The 24,706-nt window shown below is 43.9% G+C and overlaps 1 protein-coding gene across 8 annotated transcripts in view; it reads left to right on the top strand.

The window, feature by feature from the left end:
- The window catches only part of LOC126272480 (E3 ubiquitin-protein ligase Nedd-4), a 203,398-nt gene that overhangs the window by 112,636 nt on the left and 66,056 nt on the right, over window positions 1-24,706 (top strand). For all 8 annotated transcript variants that reach the window (XM_049975359.1, XM_049975360.1, XM_049975363.1 and 5 more), the window contains exon 9: window positions 19,210-19,269. In XM_049975359.1, the coding sequence (XP_049831316.1) occupies window positions 19,210-19,269 (60 nt within the window). The remainder of the gene's footprint in view (window positions 1-19,209; window positions 19,270-24,706) is intronic.

Here is a 24,706-nt window from a genome sequence, read left to right on the forward strand (position 1 = left end):
GATCCCTTCTCTCTGAACTGGAGTCCTTCCCTTTACCACCTCTCCTCAAGGTCCATTCACATACATCTCTATTGTGTACCACTTGGCCGAAGCTTCATCTGGACCTTTTGCATGGCCCTAAGGAATCCGTTAACCCCACCGCTCTCTGCTGTCACTTCCTCTTGATTCTTGATGCGTTCTGGAGCTTTGTAGTTGTTTACACCGATGGCTTGATGTGTGATGGTAATGTTGACTTTGGCTATGTCCTCAAAGGCCATACTGAACAGCATTCCTTGCAGAGCTTGTGGCCATATCTAGTGCACTTCAGTACATCAATTCCTGTTCTGGTGAGTCGTTTCTTCTCTGTTCTGACTCCCTGAGCAGCTTACAAGCTATTGACCAATGCTGCCCTCACCACCCTTTAGTAACAAACATCCAGGAGTACATCTCTGCCTTGGAATGGTCCACTCATTCAGTGGTGTTTGTGTGGACCCCAGGCAACGAACTTGCTGACAGGCTGATCAAACAGGCTATGCAGAAACCGCTCATGGAGATGGGCATCTCTGAAACTGACCTGTGTTCTGTCTTACGCCACAAGGTTTTTTGGTTTGGGAGACAAAAAGGCATAACAGTATGCACAACAAACTTTGTGTCATTAAGGAGACTGCAAATGTGTGGAAGTCTTCCTGCAGGCTTCTCCCAGGGAATCAGTTTTCCTTTGTCATCTCCACATTGGCCATGCGTGGCTCACACATAGGCACCTCGTCCGTCGCGAGGACCCACCAGAGTGTCGCTGTGGCTCCCAAATTACAGTCTTCCAACTGTTGCTGGACTGTCCATTTTTAGCTACTCTTTGGCGGACTTTTAACTTTCCCAGCTCCCTACCTTCAGTGTTGGCGACAATGCCTCAACAGCAGCTTTAGTTTTAAGTTTTATTTGTGAGGGTGAGTTTTATCATTTGCGCTAAGTTTTAATACATGTACTTTCTCCCTGTGTGTCCTCCAGCCTAGGGCTTTTAGGATGGAGGTTTTAATGTGTTGCAGAGTGGCTGGTGTCTCCTTTTTTATTCTCATGGTCAGACAGCCATGGTAATCTGCTTTCTTATTTTTAGTTTCTTCTTCTTCTTGTTTTTTGCGTGTGTCTGTGGTTTTCTTGTCCTGTTTTGTCCATTGTAGTATTCGCTGTCCTTCTGTTGTTCTTCTGGTACTTCCTTATGCCTCTTATTGTGCCATACACCTTCATTTTCTTCTTCCCCTTGGGTAATTGTTCTACTGGAACAAGGGACCGATGACCTGGCAGTTTGGTTCCTTTCGCCCCTTTTAAACCAACCAACCGTGGAAGTTATTCCCCGATGTTCTCATACACGTTGTATCATCCAGTCCCTCCTTTTTTGTCAATGTTTCCCACATGTTCCTCTCTTCTCTGATTCTGCAAAGAACCTCTTTATTCACTTGTAAATAATAGATTTCAGCTATCAGTAATCCTTTTTAAATTTTACTGGTAGATCTGGATGTCAGCTAGAAACTAGCCATTCTCAATGCACTATCGTTTTTGATCAATGCTTCATTGAATTCACTGAACTGTGGGTGAAGCCCGATCAACAGATCTAGAAATCTAGATCTGCCAATAAAATTTAAAAAGGACGCCTGATAGCTGAAATCTATTGTTTACAAGTCAATATAACAGCCTCCTTCTGAATGGAAGGTTAGCTGACCTCTTTATTCCTTATCATATCAACCCAAATAATTTTCAATATCCTTATACAGCACCACGTTTTAAATGCTTTGATTGCTTTTATTTCCAATTGTCCTACAACTCATTAATCAGTACTATAAAATACTGTGCTCCAGTCATACATTTCAAGAAATTTCTTCTTCAGATGAAGTCTGATGTTTGATTGTAGTAGACGTTGCTTGATCAGAAGTGTCCAATTCAACTGTGCAAATCCGCTTTTTGTGTCCTCTTAACATCATCTGTATTATTGTTTTGCTTCCAAAACAGCAGAATTCATTAACTTAATGTGCTTTGTGGTTCCCAATTGTGATGTAAGTTGATCACTAATCTCATTTCTGCTGCTCCTCATTACTATTACCTTTCTTTGGTTTATTCTCAGTTTGTATTCTGTAGTGAGATGAGTGAATCTAACATTGATATCCATTCATCCTGAATTTCAAACCCACATCTGAACCTTCCTTTTATTTCCATCACTGCTTGTTCATTGTATATATTGAGCAATAGGGGCAAAAGACTACATCCCTTTCTTACATCACATTTAAATCTGAGCACTTTCTTTTTGGTCTTACTGTCTCCAGACTCATAGATTATAGATACCAACTTATATAACAACTTGGTTGTGTAGCATTACATGATTATTTCCAATATAGTCGGATCTACTTTGCGTCACCTGAGTGTAGGGGAGTTGAAACCAGTGGTGACCCATGACTTCATATCAACATGAGATTTTCTATACATGTAAATTCATTTCTAAATTTTATTGATTATTTACAGAGTAAAGAATTTAATTATGTGCAACATTTAATAGGTAATGAGTTTTAATGAGGTAGCTGTAAATATGTTTAGACATAGCACATCAGCTTGTTGTATTATACATGACATGTTTTCTCTTTGTAAGAACAAAATCTTTAGTGTTGCTCGAGTGCGGATCTTCTGTAACTTTCATGAATGGGCATAGAATTGTTAATGTACAACCTGGAGTTGATTTAAAAATTACACAAGGGAACCATAGCCTGACTCTGGTGCAAACAAATCGCGCGCGTATTCTCAAATACCGGCACGGAATTTAAGATACGCGGCTAGATATCGGGCGTTATTGTCGCTTGTGAGATTCAGTAACATTAACCGCAATTTACGGACATTAGCTTGATAATAACTATGAAAGACTTATATGAGTGGCATAGTAATCATCTTAATGCTTAAAGCAAGTGAGAAGCGATTTAATGTCGGGATATGACAAATATTAATCATTGCATAGTCAGCTTGTTGATACATTGCTTAGCAACTCATAAACGGACAGTGAAAGAATTACTGAAATGTTCTTTTAAGTATCAATGACCAACACACACACACACACACACACACACACACACACACACACACACACACACCAGAAACTAATTACTCTAACTGTGAGTGACTTCTGGATTGAATTAGGGTTTTTTATTTTTATTTATTTATTTCAGCTAAATTGGTATTAATAAACTTCTTTCGAGGTTGAAACTTCATCAATGGTGTCACGCAAATTCAGTTTAGTGGAATGATAGAAAGTTCTATCTATGCTATTCATAGTTTTAAAAGGAAAGAGAGCACATACCTGGTTTTCTTTTGAGAAACGTCCGTGCTTCAGTCATCAGTATTCTCAAACCAGAGGCACGAGTGATGCTCCCACACAGCACTACGATATCATGAACCACCACACACGTGCCCCCTTCTCACTATATTTCTGCATTGAAAACCCCGAGATATAACAGTGGTAGAAAGAAGGAAGAAAGAAGAGGAAAGATCAGCGAAAGAAACGGAGCAAAGAGAGATGGGGAGGTCACAGTTGCCTCTTCCCAAAATGATTTTATAAATTTCAAATGTTATCCATCCCTTCTGCCTTATTTGATCACAAATTTTCTGAAGCTCTATTGAAATCTGCCTCTTATACTGGAGGTCCAACATCTTCCATATTGACTTCCATTTCTCCTGCAGTCGTGCTATCAGACAAGTTCTCCCCCTCATAGAGGCCCCCAGTGTACTCTTTCTATCTATCTGTTCTCTCCTCACCACTTAACAGTGAATAATCCAGGTCGATTTATTGTGAATGTTCCTTGATTTAACCGACCTGGCGTTGCATCAATTTTAACCCCTAATGCAGGAACTGCTCATGAGTGTAGAACATCTGATGCTCTTGTTAATACTCGTACTTCTGTATTTATTGGTAGGATTGTTCGGTTATCTACATCTAGAAGTCGAAATCCATCATTTTCTAAGTCTTGTTCTGGTGTTATATAAGTGTCAAATTCTACGTCTATAAAGTCTGAATATTCATATCTTCAATATCATTGTCGTCCAATGGTTTTAATTGTAATTATTGCATCTACTGAATCATCAAGTAAATATAATAGTCGTAATGATGGAAGCTTCCCCCATGAACCATGGACCTTGCCGTTGGTGGGGAGGCTTGCGTGCCTCAGCGATACAGATGGCCGTACCGTAGGTGCAACCACAACGGAGGGGTATCTGTTGAGAGGCCAGACAAACATGTGGTTCCTGAAGAGGGGCAGCAGCCTTTTCAGTAGTTGCAGGGGCAACAGTCTGGATGATTGACTGATCTGGCCTTGCAACATTAACCAAAATGGCCTTGCTGTGCTGGTACTGCGAACGGCTGAAAGCAAGGGGAAACTACAGCCGTAATTTTTCCCGAGGACATGCAGCTTTACTGTATGATTAATTGATGATGGCATCCTCTTGGGTAAAATATTCCGGAGGTAAAATAGTCCCCCATTCGGATCTCCGGGCGGGGACTACTCAGGAGGATGTCGTTATCAGGAGAAAGAAAACTGGCGTTCTACGGATCGGAGCGTGGAATGTCAGATCCCTTAATCGGGCAGGTAGGTTAGAAAATTTAAAAAGGGAAATGGATAGGTTAAAGTTAGATATAGTGGGAATTAGTGAAGTTCGGTGGCAGGAGGAACAAGACTTCTGGTCAGGTGACTACAGGGTTATAAACACAAAATCAAATAGGGGTAATGCAGGAGTAGGTTTAATAATGAATAGGAAAATAGGAATGCGGGTAAGCTACTACGAACAGCATAGTGAACGCATTATTGTGGCCAAGATAGATACGAAGCCCACACCTACTACAGTAGTACAAGTTTATATGCCAACTAGCTCTGCAGATGATGAAGAAATTGAAGAAATGTACGATGAAATAAAAGAAATCATTCAGATAGTGAAGGGAGACGAAAATTTAATAGTAATGGGTGACTGGAATTCGAGTGTAGGAAAAGGGAGAGAAGGAAACATAGTAGGTGAATATGGATTGGGGCTAAGAAATGAAAGAGGAAGCCGCCTAGTAGAATTTTGCACAGAGCACAACTTAATCATAGCTAACACTTGGTTTAAGAATCATGAAAGAAGGTTGTATACGTGGAAGAATCCTGGAGATACTAAAAGGTATCAGATAGATTATATAATGGTAAGACAGAGATTTAGGAACCAGGTTTTAAGTTGTAAGACATTTCCAGGGGCAGATGTGGACTCTGACCACAATCTATTGGTTATGACCTGTAGAGTAAAACTGAAGAAACTGCAAAAATGTGGGAAATTAAGGAGATGGGACCTGGATAAACTGAAAGAACCAGAGGTTGTACAGAGTTTCAGAAAGAGCATAAGGGAACAATTGACAGGAATAGGGGAAAGAAATACAGTAGAAGAAGAATGGGTAGCTCTGAGGGATGTAGTAGTGAAGGCAGCAGAGGATAAAGTAGGTACAAAGACGAGGGCTGCTAGAAATCCTTGGGTAACAGGAGAAATATTGAATTTAATTGATGAAAGGAGAAAATATAAAAATGCAGTAAATGAAGCAGGCAAAAAGGAATACAAACGTCTCAAAAATGAGATCGACAGGAAGTGCAAAATGGCTAAACAGGGATGGCTAGAGGACAAATGTAAGGATGTAGAAGCTTATCTCACTAGGGGTAAGATAGATACTGCCTACAGGAAAATTAAAGAGACCTTTGGAGAGAAGAGAACCACGTGTATGAATATCAAGAGCTCAGATGGCAGCCCAGTTCTAAGCAAAGAAGGGAAGGCAGAAAGGTGGAAGGAGTATATAGAAGGTTTATACAAGAGCGATGTACTTGAGGACAATATTATGGAAATAGAAGAGGATGTAGATGAAGACGAAATGGGAGATACGATACTGCGTGAAGAGTTTGACAGAGCACTGAAAGACCTGAGTCGAAACAAGGCCCCCGGAGTAGACAACATTCCATTAGAACTACTTACGGCCTTGGGAGAGCCAGTCATGACAAAACTCTACCAGCTGGTGAGCAAGATGTATGAGACAGGCGAAATACCCTCAGACTTCAAGAAGAATATAATAATTCCAATCCCAAAGAAAGCAGGTGCTGACAGATGTGAAAATTACCGAACTATCAGTTTAATAAGCCACGGCTGCAAAATACTAACGCGAATTCTTTACAGACGAATGGAAAAACTGGTAGATGCAGACCTCGGGGAGGATCAGTTTGGATTCCGTCGAAATGTTGGAACACGAGAGGCAATACTGACCTTACGACTTATCTTAGAAGAAAGATTAAGAAAAGGCAAACCTACGTTTCTAGCATTTGTAGACTTAGAGAAAGCTTTTGACAATGTTGACTGGAATACTCTTTTTCAAATTCTAAAGGTGGCAGGGGTAAAATACAGGGAGCGAAAGGCTATTTATAATTTGTACAGAAACCAGATGGCAGTAATAAGAGTCGAGGGGCATGAAAGGGAAGCAGTGGTTGGGAAAGGAGTGAGACAGGGCTGTAGCTTCTCCCCGATGTTATTCAATCTGTATATTGAGCAAGCAGTAAAGGAAACAAAAGAAAAATTTGGAGTAGGTATTAAAATTCATGGAGACGAAGTAAAAACTTTGAGGTTCGCCGATGACATTGTAATTCTGTCAGAGACGGCAAAGGACTTGGAAGAGCAGTTGAACGGAATGGACAGTGTCTTGAAAAGAGGATATAAGATGAACATTAACAAAAACAAAACGAGGATAATGGAATGTAGTCAAATTAAATCGGGTGATGCTGAGGGAATTAGATTAGGAAATGAGACACTTAAAGTAGTAAAGGAGTTTTGCTGTTTAGGAAGTAAAATAACTGATGATGGTCGAAGTAGAGAGGATATAAAATGTAGACTGGCAATGGCAAGGAAAGCGTTTCTGAAGAAGAGAAATTTGTTAACATCGAATATAGATTTATGTATCAGGAAGTCGTTTCTGAAAGTATTTGTTTGGAGTGTAGCCATGTATGGAAGTGAAACATGGACGATAACTAGTTTGGACAAGAAGAGAATAGAAGCTTTCGAAATGTGGTGCTACAGAAGAATACTGAAGATAAGGTGGATAGATCACGTAACTAATGAGGAGGTATTGAATAGGATTGGGGAGAAGAGAAGTTTGTGGCACAACTTGACTAGAAGAAGGGATCGGTTGGTAGGACATGTTTTGAGGCAACAAGGGATCACAAATTTAGCATTGGAGGGCAGCGTGGAGGGTAAAAATCGTAGAGGGAGACCGAGAGATGAGTACACTAAGCAGATTCAGAAGGATGTAGGTTGCAGTAGGTACTGGGAGATGAAGCAGCTTGCACATGATAGAGTAGCATGGAGAGCTGCATCAAACCAGTCTCAGGACTGAAGACAATAACAACAACAACAATGATGGAAGGGCAATAAAAATTAATGTAATTGCTGGTAAAGCTGTTCAGATTGTTTCAATTAAATGTCCATGGAGTATATTACGGTTAGTATATGCAATAAATAATATATAACTTAAGGCATAACCTACAATTACTGTAATTAATAATAATACGACCATAGTATGATCATGAAAGAATGATAGTTGCTCCATTAATGGTGAAGCTCCATCTTGAAGAGATAAATTTGATCATGTTGCCATTATGAATATTTTCTAATAAAAGGTCAAACCTTTATTTGTAGAGCTTAAATCTACTGCACTAATCTGCCATATTAGAATCTAGAGATTAATGGTAATTCTGAGTAACTATGTTCTGCAGGAGGGTTATTTTGTAGTCATTCTGTTGATCTTCTTATGTTAGCTCTAAATATAATTGCTCAGTTTGTAACCATTCTTTCTCATATAATTACAATGAATATAATAATTCCTACAATAGAAATTGTAGATCCTATCTTGATACTACATTTCATGATGTATATGCGTCTGGGTAGTCTGAGTATCGTCGAGGTATTCCTGCTAATCCTAAGAAGTGTTGGGGAAAGAATGTTAAGTTTACTCCAATGAATATAATTGTAAATTGGATTTTTAATCATGTATTATTTATAGTTAATCCTGTAAATAGTGGATATCATTGAATAACACCTCCTATAACTGCAAATACTGCTCCTATAGATAATACATAATGAAAGTGGGCTACTACATAATATGTATCATGTAATACAATATCAAGTGATGAATTTGCTAATACTAATCCTGTTAATCCACCAATTGTAAATAGGAAAATAAATCCTAGAGCTCATAATAATGGTGGATTGAACTTGAATTTAGTTCCATATAATGTAGCTAATCATCTAAATACCTTAATTCCTGTAGGTACGGCAATAATACATGTTACACCCCTTTCCCTTCTTTGGAAGCCTTCAGTTCTCTGTTGTCAGCACAACTGAATGCAGTGGACGATTGACTTGTGAAAGAGTTCGTTCAGTCATGTGGGATTGTGCCCGTGTGTCTCTAGCAGCAAGTTTGCAGCTTCAGCACACTTGCAAGGACCACACCTTCTTCTTTGGGCAATGGCATTGTGATCCCTTTAGCAGTTTTAATATTACAGCCTCCAGCTCATTCACTTTTGAATGACCCTAATACAACTGAAAAGGTATATCACATAGTAAAAGTGTCTAAGTAAGGAAAATGCTGTAATATGCCTGACGTTCTTTAGAAATTGGGAGGAGGATAGTAAGCGATAAACGTGCTTTGTGCTAATAAGACAACACAAGCTTTTTGATAAGGGCATCTTTGAAACTCAATGAAAACTTAATAAATCTGTTTGCTGCAGGATGTTACTTATGTTACTTTTTAAAAGTGGGTAGAAGAATTTAGCAGAAAAATTAACAGGTAAAAGCGACAAAATTGGGGATTTAAAATATAACTCAACGAGTTTGACCCATGTAATAGTGAATCAAGTAGTTCTTAAACAAGTAACTGGAGAAAGGAAACTCCTCAGAGATGTAGAAATGTAGGGCTTGTATAGAGATACAATGTTTGCAACAAAATTTTCTAGAAGTACTGAATTGAAGATGCAAAAATAGATCAAAGAAATAATTCTTTGAAGATACAAGGAGAGCAATGATAGGTAAAGACTAATAAGCGACAAAAATTGAAGTATGCAACCACAGAAATGCTCCTATTGATAACTTTGACCTTTTAGAGGTACAGTGCTTGGAGAAGAGTTTGAGCCAAATATTTAGTTTCATGGAGCTGAAGGATAAAGAAAACATAATTATTAAATCATAAGCACAGGATTCACATATACATGCACCTGAATGCAGGGGGTTATCTTCTGTGATTTTAAATAAGTTAATATAAATGTTACTGGGATCCTAAACACCCTCATTAGTCTCTCTCTCTCTCTCTCTCTCTCTCTCTCTCTCTCTCTCTCTGTTTATTACAGATGTTTTTAATGTCATTTTTATGTTTACTGATTCTTTATTCTGCACCCCCACCCCCCTCCCCCAATCTGAAGTCTAGTCTGTTTCACATTGAAAATAGCTCTTATATACTAATGTGTTCATTGGTCATACCATGCTCATATCTTTACCTTGTAGTTTTAATAAACTTATAGATTAATTGCTCTGTTAGACAAACAGCTTGTAGGGTTGTACATGACACTGTGAATGTACGAGGAATATTCGATAAGTAACGTAATGCATTTTCTCTCTGCCAATTTCGGTTTGAAAAACATGGGAAATTTGCTGTGGTACATTGTGGGTATTCCCACCTCAGCCCATTTAGTTTCATGAAGTTCAGATAGATGACGGCGCTATACGTAGCCTTCAAAATTGCATCTGTAGTGGATGTGTGTTCCTAGTAGAGAGACGTGGCTGATTTTCTTTGGGCAGAAAGCCATAGCATTAAAAATATTCATAGGTACTTGCGGAATATCTATGGAGATCTGACAGTGAACAAAAGCATGGTGAGTTGTTGGGTAAAGTGTCTGTAACCATTACAACAAGGTGGCACAAACCTGTACGATTCCCTATGTGCGGTTCGGTCGGATGCAGCTGTCACTCTTACAATGTTGGAATGTACAGACACCTTGCTCCACAACTGGACGTCTCTGTTGGTAATGCTGACACACCTGCCCTCCAGTTGGGCTACCCAAAGGTGTGTACCCCATGGGTTCTTTGCCTCATAACAGAAGACCATTTTACAATCTAGTCTCGCACTGTCTGTCTTCCATTTGTTTGCATTTGGTGCATTGAAGGATGGTGGTGTAAGGATGTTGCACTGAACAGAGATGATGTTGAAAAATAGGATTTTGTAGCAAAAAAGAGTGGAGAACAAAATAGTGTACTGGAATCCTGAAGAAAACCAACTTGCTTTCAGAAAAAAGTGTATCGCATTACTTATTGAATCCCCTTCGTAAATATATTTATTTTCTGTACTTTTCTTTCCTCTTTCCTGTCTTGTATTACTGTAATGTAAATTTAACCAGCTTCACTTTTTGTCTGTAGTAGTTTATAAATAGTTTTGGTTATTTTTGTGAAGGGAATGTTACCTCAAATTAAGCAAACAAAGGCTGTACATTGCATCTGTATCTTGAGCTGGAACCTGACGTCAAATTCATTATGGGATGTCAACCCTTTATTAGTCTTCCTTCAGTTCACACTGCTTTTCAAAATGTGCCTTTTCATTGAATTCAACTTACTAAAAATAAAGTACTAAATATTTAATTTTTTGACAATTAATTCAAAATTCTGTCATTGCTCTAGTTTTCTTGTTTATCTGTTGCACTGAGTATAAGATTTATATAAAATTTATTTTTGTGTTAGCCAACATTGACTGGAAAGTAAAAAAAGTCCATAAGATTTATCATTAATTAACCTGTTTGCATGACAAGGAGAATTCTGTACTATAGCTTTAATAAGCATGGCTTTTTTATTTTGTGCATGCTAACTCGTAATAAAACAGGAAAGTATCGACACTGATAGTAATCGTGATGGTGATGGTGATGGTGACGGTGTTGATGGTGGTGTTCGTGGTGGTGGTGATGAGGATTATGATGGTGATGATGAAGACTTGGATGAGCAAATATTGGATCAACAGATTCATCTTTTAAATGAAGAGATTCATCAGTTGTTAGGTGATGGTGGTAGTGATGAGGTATGGAAATAAATTAAAACATTTTGGATGCACTGATGTTTATAACATTATTGTCCACACTCCAAAATTTACTTCAGCATAAGTGTCAATGTTTTGATTTGAGTATGCACGAATAAGTTGATGATACTGCATGAGACCCTCCTGTATACCTGTCCATTGATGATCTCAGCAGTGAAATTGTGGTTAAATTGACAGCAATAAAGACTCATTGTGTATTTGACTATTAAGAACAAGTTGTGGATTACTTCAAGGGTTTACGTAATCACGTGTTTGTGTCCACAAACCTCTGCACATAGCTGTTATAGGGATCGGAACTGAACAAGTCCGGGAACAACTTCAGGAACTGTTGTGGCTGGCCAACTGGGTGAGAGCATTGAGAGAATGACAGACTTGGGAGACAGCATGGCAGAATAGCAAGTCCAGAGGGCAAACCAAGTCCGAATACTAAGAGGTAGTGAATTCAGAACCAAGACAATGACATGTTGTGAGATGTATACAGTAATGTGTGTGTGTGCGGGGGGGGGGGGGGGGGGGGGCGGGCGGCATCAAGCTGTGTTGACAATTGACAACAAACAGTGCATATATGCCCACCTTTCCCACCACAGGTGCTGTGCGCCCAGCAATCTGAACAGTCTGCATGAGGGTGTGTGCCATGAAATCAGGGCACAACAGATTGTTCAGAGACTTTGGAGACATCTGTAATCCATGAATTATTGCACCACTGGTGGAAAAAAAGACTTGCAAGAATTCCATCTCTGAGGAAGGGGCTGGACTGCCATTACCTGAGGTCAAGCTATGAGGCGTTAGTTTCCAGACACTGTGATCTCAAAAGAGCGCATGATTTTCAAAATAGTACCTTAGGAAGGGTTGACGAGTTTGATGAGTACAGTGCAAACTTCAGTATCAGGAGGCAACTGGACATCATCATCTCGAATCAGTGAATCTGAGTACAAAGTTTTGCAAGCAGGTTTTGCACAAGTGAAATCGCAATGTTGACTCAACCTTTGCAAAATCACCTATGAGCAACATGGCTGATCAGGCTGTTTGTGGTTCTGATGACTCGAGGTGCATTGCAACCACATGGAATTTCTGTGAATTGCACAGCAATGAACACATCTCCATGAATGTGAGCACAACCAGGTTAGAGAGTGGAACCAATTTCTGTGGCAAGAAAAACACGTCTGGGGAACCCCATAAAAAGAACAGCAGTCATTGGAGTGTCACCTAAACCTGAAAAGTGGTGAATGCTGTTACAGCTGCTACAAATAAGTGTCCCAATTCTGTCTTGCCTAGTTAAACAATGGGAATTCTGGTTGGGCAGCACACCACCTCAGAAACGGCGATAGCCTGGATGGATTGGGAACCCTGAACCTGTAAGTGATTCAACAAAAGTTGAAATTGTCATTGGAACTGCAGTAGCAACTTGCTGCTACAAGTGCAGCTTTTGCAGTTTGAGATGCCGTGAGCTTGGCGTCTGTAGTATACTGCTGACCTTTTATGTTATTGCCATTATAGTGACCAGAATTGGGAAAGTCCAGGAATAACTTCAGAACCAATGGTGGCTGGCCATTTGGCTGAGAGCACTGATGGAAGTTCACCAGAGAACAAGAAAAGTATATATATATATATATATATATATATATATATATATAGAGAGAGAGAGAGAGAGAGAGAGAGAGAGAGAGAGAGAGAGAGAGAGAGAAGAAGAAGAAGATAGATAATAGATGGGGCACCATAGAATAACAAGCCCAAAAGGCAAACCTTGATTGAATTTTAAACATAGCAAATTCGGAATCAAGATAATGAGGTGTAGTGAGATCTTTACAGTAGGGAAATCACAATTAATGGAAGGGGCAACTGCACTGTTGGCTTTATAGTACGGCCGCGACCCTAGTAGGCTGGCTGGACAGGTGGGGACCACAGTGGCACATACATTAGCGACTACAGTGCCCACAATTACAGCAGTGCCTCCCATTGGCCATCATCGATGTTCGTACTGCCCTATGGACCTTCAGACTTGTTGTGCTGAGATACCAGAGCTATCATGAGGTGGCAAAAAAGGACATCAATGAATTTGAACAAATGAACAATATTTGGTTATTATTTTATATGATTACTTAGAACAGTATTATGAAAAGGATAGTTGCTACTCGCCATATAGTAAAGATGCTGAGTTGCAGATAGGCACAACAAAAGACTGTCAGAAAATAAGCTTTCAGCCACAAGGCCTTCATTGCAGACAGAACATATGCACACACAATCACACAAACACAACTCACACACACAACTGCAGTCTCTGTTTGTGTTTGGTGAGGCCAGACTGAGAGCAGCTGCCCATGATGGGAGATGCAGCTTGGTGTTGGGGGTAAGGAGGAGGATGGCGCAGACAGGGGAGGGGGGGAATAGCAAGGTGCGTTCAACGGGTGGGGGATTGTTGGTGGAAAAGACAGTGGGTGTTTTGGTGGAATTGATGACTGTGTAGTGCTGGATTGGGAACAGGGAAGGGGGCAATGCAGAGAAATCTTAACTAGTAGATGGAGCAGCCATGCTCTTGGCTTTACAGAGCAGCCATGAGCTCTGACAGGCCAGCCTGACAGATGTGGCCTTTGACGGTGCTTACGTCGGACTGCAATTCCCACAATTGCAGCAGCTGCACCTAGTGGCTGTCATAGATGTCCATACTATCCGGCATGTCTACAAACATGCCAGGCCTAGATGCCAAATCTCCCTCTGCTGGGGCCTGAAAATATAAGTTGTATAGACTAATTAAGGTTGAGGCCAGAAGAGGTAAGGGAGACTGAGTTTCCACCTGTCAGTTCAGAAAAACTGGTGTTGGTGGGTTGGATCCAGATGGCACAGGTTGTGAAGTAGTCATTGTAATTAAGAATGCTGGGTTGGGCGGTGTGCTTAGCAGTGGGGTGGCCCAGCTGTTTCTCGGTCACAATTTGTTGGTGGCCATTCATGCGAACAGACAGCTTGTTAGTTATGATGCCAACATAGAATGTGGCACAGTGGTTGTAGCTTACACATGACTGGCTTCACAGGTAGCCCTGCCTTTGATGGGATAGGTGATGCCTGTGACCAGACTGGAGTAGTAGTGTGGTGGTGGTGGGAGGATGTATGGGAGACGTCTTGCATCTAGGTCTATTACAGGGGTATGAGCCGCATGGTAAGGGGTTGGGAGCAGGGGTTGTGAAGGGACAGATGAGGCTATTGTGTAGGATTGCTGGGCAGTGGAATGCAACTGTGGGAGGGATGGGAAGGATAGTCGGTAGGACATTTCTCATTTCAAGGCATGAGAGGTAGTTGAAACCCTGGTGGAGACTGTGATTCAGTTGCTCCAGTTCCGGGTGGTGCTGAGTCACAAGGGAAAGCTCCTCTGTGGCTGGACGACGGGAATTTGGAAAGTGGTGTGTGACTGGAGAGATGAAGCTTGGGAGATCTGTTTTTGTACAAGGTCGGGAGGGTTATTAAGATGTATGAAAGCCTCAGTGAAGTCCTCGGTGTATTTCAAAAGGGACCATTTGTCACTACAGATGTGACTTGGGGTGGGGATGTATGGAAGAGACTTCTTGGTGTGGAATGAGTGGCTGCTGTCAAAGTGGTGGAGGTATTGCTGGTGATTGGTAGGTTTGATTTGGACAGTTGAGAAGGACCAGGTGGAGCAAATGGGGAAGAAGCTGTTGAGTTTCTGGAGGAACCAGTTCCTGAAGACATCATCAGTGAATCTGAACCAGGGAGGGGTTTGCAGTTCTAGTTTTTCAGATAGGATCCCTCTAGTTTACCCATGAATAGTTTAGCATAGCATGGTGCTATTGTGATGCCCATAGTCTTACTCCAAGTTTAATTCTGTGTAATGCTTGCAAAGGATAAGTAATTGTGGGTGAGGATACAGTTGGTCATGACAATTGGGAAGGAGGTTGTAGGTTTGGAATCTGTCGGGAAAGGCAGTGCTCAATCACGGTAAGGCCATGGGCATTAATGATGTTAGTGTAAAGGGAGAAGCACCAATAGCAACAAACAGGGCACCATGTGGTAAAGGAAAAGCAACTGTGGAGGGATTGTGGTGGAAAGGGTTGGTATCTTTCATATAAGAGGGTAGGTTGCAGGTAATAGGCTTAAGGTGTTGGTCTAAGAGAGCAGAGATTCTCTCAGTGGGGACACAGTAACTAGCCACATTGGAGCATCCTGGGTGGTTTAGTTTATGGACTTCAGGAAGCATGTAGAAGGTAGGAGTGTGGAGAATGCTAGTGGTGAGGAGAAAGGTTGAGTCCAGGGGGAGATTCTGGGATGGGCCTAAGCATTAAGGGAGAGACCAGAGATCCTGCTGGAATGGGATCACTGTGGCAGGGTTTGTAGGTGGATTAATCTGATGGGTGGCAGAGTCCTTGGGCCAGTTAATCCTTGCAGTTCAAAACAATAGTGCTGGAGCCTTTGTCAGCAACCAGATTTACAGGATTGGGATCAGTTTTTAGGTTGTGGATTGCAGTTCTGCAGATGTAAGGGTAGTTTATGTGTTGAGGGATTTGGGGAAGGATGGCGAGGCAAGGTTCAAGGTAAGAAATTCTGGAAAGTTAGCAGGGTGTGATTTGGTGTCAGTGGAGGTGTATCATAGTTGGCTTTAGGTTGAGTCTGATTGGTAGGGTTGCTGGTGAAAAAGTTTCTCCACTGCAGGGAGTGAGAGGAGGAAAGGTGGTTTTTAACAGTCCTGCATGATTGAATTTGGAAGTGGGGCAAAAGATGAGGCCGTTGGAAAGGACAGATACTTCTGTGGGGGTTAAGACTTTTGGAGGAAAGGTTCATGACTGTGTTTCAGGTCTGTTTAGGTTCTGGGTTCTGTATGATGGTGGGAGGGAGTTTTGAGGGTGAGGTAAATGTAGGTGGTCTGCGAAGCATATTTGTCAGCTATGAAGTGAAGACCTATTACATTTACCTCACCCTTCAAAACTCCCTCCTACCACCACACAGAATCCACACCCAAAACACAAGTCATGCACCTTTCCTCCCAAAGACTTAGCCCTGCCAAAGTATCAGTCCTTTCCAAAAGCCTCACCTTTTGCCCCGCTCCGAAATTCAATCATGCAGGACTTGTTAATGTCTCCTGGTCCCTACAGTGGAAACACTTCTTTGCCAGCAACCCTACCAATCAGACTCAACCAAAGACCAATGTTGAGCCCTGCCTGAGTCAGTTTACTCCTCCATTCAACCGTGATCCACCCCCACTGCCCCCAAATCACCCCCTCTTAACTGTCCAGAATTTCTTAACGTCAAGCCTCACTATCATTCCCAAATCACTCAACATGCAAACTAACCTTGAGTCTGCAGGAAGAATCACAATCTACCACCTAAAAACTAATGCTAACCTTAGCATTCTACATGCTGTCAAAGGATCTACCACTGTTGTTTCAAACTGCAAGGATTTCCTGGCAGAAGCCAGCTGTCTGATTCATTAACTTACAAATTGTACCAAAGTGATCCCATTCCAGAAATCCAGCAGGATACCCAGTCTATCCTTAAATTCATAGGCCCATCCCAGAACATCTCTCTGGACTAAACCTTTCCCCTCACCACCACCATTGCCCACACTTCCATCTTCTATACGCTTCCTAAAGTTCATGAACCCAATCACCCAGGCCTTACTGCAGTTGAACCAGTTGAACAGTGTTTTCCTATGACTGATGGATTCCAAACTTACAAACTCCTTCCTAATCGCCATGACCAACTGTATCCTTACCCAAAATTACTTATCCTTTGAAGGCATTACCTACAGACAAATATGGGGAGGGCAATGGGAGATCACATAGCACCATCCTACACCAGCCTATTCATGGGCCACCTAGAGGAATCCTTACTAAACACTCATAGTCCCAAACCCCTCACCCGGTTCAGATTCATTGATGACATCTTTGTCATCTGGATCGAGGATGAGGACACCCTATCCACATTCTTCCAGAACCTCAACACATTCTCCCCCTTTGCTTTACTTCGTCCTACTCAACCATCCACATCAAAAATACAAACCACCAGCAATACCTCCACTTCGATAGCAACCACCCATTCCGCACCAAGAAGTCCTTTCCATACAGCCTAGCCACCCATGGCCATCTCATCTGTAGTTATGAGCAGTCCCTCTCCAAATACACAAAGGATTTCACAGAGACCTTCACAGACGTAATTACCATCCCAACCTTGTGCAAAAATAGATCTCCCTTGCCTTATCTCTCCAGTCACACACCACCTCCCAAAATCCCAGCTTACGGCCACAGAAGAGCATTCCCTTCGTGATTCAGTACCATCCAGGACTGGAGTAACTGAATCACATTCTCTGCCAGGGTTTCAACTACCTTCCATGCCTTGAAATGAGAAATGTCCTACCCATTATCCTTCCCGCCCCTCCCTCAATTGTATTGCGCCACCCACTAAACCTACACAATATCCTCGTCCGTCCCTGCCCAATCCCTGCTTCCAATCCCTTGCCTCATGACTCATACCCCCGTAATAGGTGTACCTGGAAGACACGTTCCATACATTCTCCCACCACCACCACCACCACCACCACCACCACCACCACCACCACCACCACCACCTACTCCAGTCCAGTTACAAGCATCACCTATCCCATCAAAGGCAGGGCTACCTGTGAAACCAGTCATATGATCTGCGAATTAAGCTGTGACCAAGAAACAGCTGGACCACCTCATTGTTGAGCATGCCACCCCATGCAGTGTTCTTCATTTCAGTGATTGCTTCACAGCCTGTGGCATCTGGATCCTTCCCACCAACACCAGCTTTTATGAACTGGCAGGTGGAAACTCAGCCTGCAATATATTGTAAGTTCCTGTAACTCTCCTAGCCTTAACCTCTGTTACTCTTTATCCTTAACCTCTTGGCCCCCCCCTTTTCCCTGTTCCCATGCCAGCACTACACAGTCCTCTATTTCACCCAAGCAACCACTATCTTTACATATCTCTCCTTTTCCGCTAACACCCCCCCCCCCCCCCGCCACCCCCCTCTGCTCTCTGTCTTACCTCCTGATTGCACCTAGCTGCCCTGTCCTCTCCCCACCTCATCCCTGTATGCTCCCACAAACAACACTTTACCTTCCCCACCCCTACCCTGCTATCCTTCTCCCTCCCCACCCCAGCCTCCTCCTCCTTACCCCCACCATCCAGCTGCATCTCCTGTCATGCGCAACCGCTCACAATCTGACCTCAGCAGTCAGTCAGGATGCGCTCGTGTTCGCATTCAATCTCCGATGTAGGCCTTGTTGAGTGAAAGTTCATTTTCTGACAGCATTTTTGTTGTGCTTATGTGTGACTCAGCATCTCTGCTATATGGTGAGTAGCAACTAACCTTTCAATAATATTGTTACTTTCCATCATGGATTTTCCATGGTTACTTATAACAGAGATCGTAGTATGGTGTGTGTTGTATGTTTGGGAAACATACTATTCAGTGGATGATAAAGGATCAGAAGTAATGAACTACAAAAGAAAGATTAAATAACTTCAAAAAATTGGTGGAAATCTCAAGAAATGGGAGTGTGTGGAAAAAGCAGTCATCCTGCTAGGCTTATTTCAGACGAATGAAAAATTGATTAAAAACACAGGTGCTGGCAAATAGCAATGTGGATCAATTTCATAAAAAAAAAATTATACTTACCTCTGTCTCACTTTTTTAAAAATATATGAAGTTTGTCACATTTTTTAAATTATTATTTCCTTCATATTCTCTTTCTTGCACAGTCAGTACTTCAAGTAATTCAATTGACAGCCACGGAGTTCAACCACCATTAACATGGATATGATAAGTCGCACAACATTGTTTTGGAAGACTGAAAAATACCGGGAAATGTCCCATATGATTAATATTTTTCGTAATAAATGCAGTTTGCAATAAATGCAGTTGTATGAAGGCATTAGTGGAATGATGCGTGAACACTTGTTGATAGACATTTTAGTAAATACTAATTTCCAATTAGTGTTAATATTCATTATAAATGTGTACAGTTTTTTAGTGTTTCATGTAAGGGTGAAGTAAATAAGTGTTTCCAATGAAAAACAGATGTTACAATAATTTTTTCTTTGGTATAGAACAGTGAGCCAATTCCTGAAGCTCCTAGTCCGGCAGCATCTCCCAGGGAATCGCAAACGGTGAGAAGTCAACATGTAATTTGCCTGATTTGTTGGTTACCATATTTGTGATTGGATAAAATTTGCAAACATGTATCAAACACACATACCACTGATAACCAAGTAGAAGAGGCATTGAAAACAGCAGAATACATAGATTTTGTCTCTTAGCAAGTAAAAATCTCCCTTAGCCTCTGATTAAATATTTTGTATAAGAGCTTTCGTAAGCACTTGTAAGCTGTTTGATGCCTACTCTATTCTGTAGTCATCTGTCCTCCTATAAATATATGTATCGGTTGCTGTGTGAAAATATGCTTACCTTAAAGTGACTGAACAATATCTTATCATAACAGTGTGTTTGCATAAATAATATGTCATCTTGTTTGAGTTCCTGCCAGATTAAAACTGTGTGCCAGACTGTGACTTAAACTTGGGGTCTTTACCTTTTGTGGGCTGTACTTTACCAACTGAGCTACCCAAGACAACTGACAACCCATCTCCAGAGTCTGCGACAGACCATTGTCCTAACTTAGTCTCGGTCCGATATACAGTTACAATTTACCAGGAAGTTTCATATTGGCGCACACTCTGCTACAGAGTGAAAATTTCTTTCTGGAAACATCACAAAGGGTGTGGCTAAGCCATGTTTCTGTAGCAGGAGAGCTTCTGTGAAGTTTGGTTGGCTGGAGATGAGTTACTGGCAGAAGTAGAGCTGTGAAGATGGGTTATGAGTTGTGCTTGGGTAGCTCAGAGCAGTTGCTCGTGAAAGGCAAAGACCCCAAGTCTGTGTCTTGGTCCAGCACACTGTTTTAATCTGCCATGAGTTTCATATGAGAGCACACACAACTGCAGAGTAAAGATTTCATTCATCATTTATTTCAAAACAAGTTTTTACTAATTAGATATAACCTTCTATCTTGAAGGTTTCTCCTGGATTGGAATAAATTAGGCTCGGTTGCTTCCAGAATCAGAATTTTACAGTAGCGAAATGCATAAGTTAAATCTTGCTTTACTGTATAGGAGACTCATCAGATTACACTTGTAATGTATTATACGTGGAATAAAGTAGTTTTTATCATATGACTCAGTCATAGTTCAGTGTCTTGTCCTGCCCCCCCTGTGGGTTCGGGGGTAAGAATAGGCCCACGGTATTCCTGCCTGTCGTAAGAGGCGACTAAAAGGAGTCTCAAACGTTTTGTCCTTGTGAGATGGTCCCCTAACGGGTTTGACCTCCATCCTTCTAAATTTTCCGAAGAGCGAGCCGATTGGGGAAGGGCGCCTTACAAGGAGCGATGTGTCCATCATGCATTACCATCTCTAGCCAGGTTTGTCGTCATCGCTTAGCAGTCCCGCTCACTTACCATCTCTTGGGCGTGGATTTGTTCTTGGGTCCAGTTTATTGCAGTCTGCTATGCTGTGTCGCTTTATGCGCCAATGACGATATTGGACTACATCACCTGAAATCCAGCACGGTAGCCAGTCCGTTGTGGTGGGGCCGCCATGTACCCTGTTGGTTGTAGCCCCCTGACTACACTGGGATCGCTCTGCTGATGCTAGCGCCGTTAACTCCCCACGTATGCCAAGGAGTAGATGCCTATCTCCTTGGGGCATTGGGACTCCCGGCAATGGCCATCCTGCCAGGTGGTCGTTGCTGAGGCTGGGTGGCGCCCGTGGGGAGGGCCCTTGGTCGGAGTAGGTGGCATCAGGGCGGATGACCTGCAATGAAGCGTGGTACATCATCTCTTGCTGGCGGCCAGCCGCCAGCAGTCTCTAAGCGTTCCAGGGCTCAATACAACGCAACTACATATGACCCCAAATCGTTCCCCTCCCTGGCTACACCATGGGAGGAACGAAAGACTAAGGATGCCAGCGAACCATACTCGCCCCGCTACCTGGTGTGTACGAGAGCCGATGGTGAATCCTTTACATCCATGAAGCCTCAGTTCTTCGTCGAGCACTTAGAGGACAAGTTCGGGGAGGTGGAGGGCTTGTCCAAAATGCGCTCGGGCTCGGTTTTGATCAAATCGGCGTCTTCCGCCCAGTCCCGCCGGTTACTCGATTGTAACAAGCTGGGGGATGTTCCGGTTACAATCATGCCCCATAAGAGTCTTAATATGGTCCAGGGCATAATATTCCATCGGGACCTTCTATTGCAGTCCGATGTCGAGCTTCGCGCCAATTTAGAGCGGCGAGGTGTTCACTTCGCCCAGCGCGTACATCGTGGTCCAAGGGATAAGCAGGTTGCCACCGGTGCCTTCATCTTGGCCTTCGAGGGTGATACTTTACCTTAGGAGGTCAAGGTGATGGTCTATCGTCGTGATGTCAAGCCATATATCCCTCCCCCGATGCGATGCTTTAAGTGCTGGAAGTTCGGGCATATGTCTTCCCGCTGTACTTCCAGCCTCACATGTCGAGATTGTGGATGCCCATCACATCCCAATACTCCATGTGCTCCGCCTCCCATCTGTGTAAACTGCGGAGAGCACCACTCGCCTTGCTCGCCGGACTGCAGGATCTTCCAGAAAGAGCCCAAAATCATGGAGTATAAGACCCTGGACCGCCTGACATACACTGAGGCCAGGCGGAAGTTCGAACGCCTCCATCCTGTTCGAATGACTACCTCTTACGCCGCGGCTACTACTGTTATGGCCCCATTAGCTCTCCCTCAGACTGCCACCTCTCAGAGCCGGAATGCTACACCTGCCCCCTTGATGGTGGGGGGCACTTCACTCCCTGCTGCTCCTACACTACCTGCCTCAGGAGCAGCAACCCCCCAACCATCGGGGACATCAGTCCCCACTTCTAAGCTGGGGAAGCCTGAAACTTCCCCGGCTCGAATAGCACGGAAAGGGTCCCTTGGGTCCCTTCCTTCCCAGGTTTCCGCCTCTGGGAAGGGTGATGTCAGCCAATGAAAGAAAAGCAGACCAGCAGCTGGTCGCAGGGCTTCCTGCTCCTCCTCCGTCCCGGAGACTGACTCGCTGGAGCCCTCCCAGCCAATGAACCCCAAGGACCAGAGAGACAAGACGAAGAAGAAGACCTCTAAGGCCAAGGAACACGCGGTGGCGTCCACCCTACTGCTCCCTACAGGCCCTGCGTCCGAGGATAAGGTGGAGATCCGGGCATCCGCTGAGGACCTGGATCTCGCCGGACCCTCAGACACCATGGAAGCAGATTGTACTGGTTCTCCATCGGTGGCAGCAGGTGACCCAGTGGCGTGATATGCCTCCTCGGTACCTTCACGCCTTTTTCGGACATGGACAAAGCGATACTCCAGTGGAACTGCAGCGCTTTTTTCCACCACCTTGCTGAGCTTCGCCAACTCATCAGCAGTCACCCTTTCCTCTGCATTGCCCTACAGGAAACTTGGTTTCCGGCAATGCGGACCCCTGCCCTACATGGGTATCGGGGTTATTACAAGAACCGGGCAGCTTATGAGAGGGTATCTGGTGGAGTCTGCGTCTACATCCTTAACTGTGTCTACAGCGAATGTGTACCTCTTCACACACCTTTAGAGGCTGTCGCTGTAAGGATGTGGACGCCTCAGCCTATTACTGTCTGCAGTTTGTATCTTCCGCCAGATGGTGATGTCTCGCGTCATGTGTTGGCTGCATTGATAGCACAACTGCCTCCTCCTTTTGTGTTCCTGGGCGACCTTAACGCCCATAACCCCCTGTGGGGTAGTGCCGCGATTACTGGCCGGGGTAGAGATGTCGAGACTCTTCTCTCGCAGCTTGACCTCTGCCTCTTAAACACGGGAGAGCCGACATGTTTCAGCGTAGTCCATGGCACATTTTCGGCCATCGACCTTTCTATCTGCAGCCCCGGACTTTCACCATCCATCCACTGGAGTGTCCATGACGACTTATGTGGTAGTGACCATTTCCCCATCTTTCTGTGACTACCACAGCGTCACTCTTCCGAACGCCCCCCCCCAGATGGGCTCTGAATAAGGCTGATTGGGGCTTGTTCTCCTCTCTCGCCACTATCGCACCTCCTTCCCATGACACCATTGATGCGGTGGTTCAGTCGGTCACCACCGGCATCGTTTCTGCGGCGGCATCTGCGATTCCCTGTTCATCCGGGTCCCCTCGGAGGAGGACTGTGCCTTGGTGGGCGCCCGAGATCGCAGAGGCGATTAGAGATCGCCGGTGGGCTCTTCAACGCCATAAGCGGCACCCGTCCTTGGAGACCCTCATCGTTTTTAAACAGCTCCGTGCCCGTGCCCGATGCCTTATTCGCCAACAGAAGCAGAAGTGCTGGGAACGGTATGTTTCCACCATTGGTGTCCGTACCTCTGCATCGCAGGTTTGGGCTAAGATTAGGCGACTCCATGGCTATCGGCCACCTGTCTCTGTCCCTGGCCTTTCGCTGAATGGAGTGGTGTGTCCTGACTCCGACACGATTGCGGACCGGTTAGCAGCACATTTTGCTCAGTGTTCCGCATCTACGAATTACCCACTGGCCTTCTGCTCCCGGAAAGAGCGGTTGGAAAGTTGGAGGCTTTCCTTTCACACACGCCACGTGGAGCCGTACAATGCTCCTTTCAGCGACTGGGAATCCAGAGTGCACTATCTGCTTGCCCTGATACGGCTCCTGGGCCAGACCGCATCCACAGCCAGATGCTGAAACACCTCTGAATTGCCAGCGATGCCTTCTAGATGTTTTCAACCACATCTGGGTTGAGGGTGTGTTCCGTCTCAATGGCGAGAAAGCATCGTCCTCCCCGTGTTGAAACCTGGCAAGAACCCGCTGGAGGTGGACAGCTACCGCCCCATAAGCCTCACCAACGTTCTTTGCAAGTTGCTAGAACGTATGGTGAGTCGGAGGTTGAGTTGGCTCCTCGAGTCTCGAGGCCTTCTGGCTCCGTCTCAGGGTGGGTTCCGTAAAGGCCTAAAGGCCGCTCTGCCGTCGATAATCTGGTCTCCCTAGAGTCTGCCGTCCGTACAGCCTTTGCACGCCGCCAACATCTGGTTGCCGTCTTCTTCGACATGAGGAAGGCGTACGATACGACTTGGCGATATCACATCCTGGCCACACTTCATGGGTGGGGTCTTAGGGGCCCGCTCCCGATTTTTATTCAGAATTTTCTGTCGTATCGTTCCTTCCGCGTGCAAGTTGCTGCGTCCCATAGTTCCTCCCGGGTCCAGGAGAACGGGGTCCCACAGGGGTCTGTCCTCAGTGTCTCCCTGTTTTTAATTGCGATCAATGGGCTCGCTGAGGCGGTGGGATCGTCCGTTGCAGCTTCGTTGTATGCAGACGACTTCTGCCTCTACTACAGCTCCGCTGGCATTGCAGTTGCTGAGCGCCAGCTGCAGGGCGCTATCCGCAAGGCGCAGTCGTGGGCTGTAGCGCACGGCTTCCAGTTTTCGGCCGCTAAGACCTGCGTTATGCATTTCTGCCGGCGTCGCACGGTTCACCCTGAGCCACGCCTTTACCTTGACAGTGAACCTCTTACTGT

Source organism: Schistocerca gregaria, chromosome 5, assembly GCF_023897955.1.
Source record: "Schistocerca gregaria isolate iqSchGreg1 chromosome 5, iqSchGreg1.2, whole genome shotgun sequence".
NCBI lineage: Eukaryota > Metazoa > Arthropoda > Insecta > Orthoptera > Acrididae > Schistocerca > Schistocerca gregaria.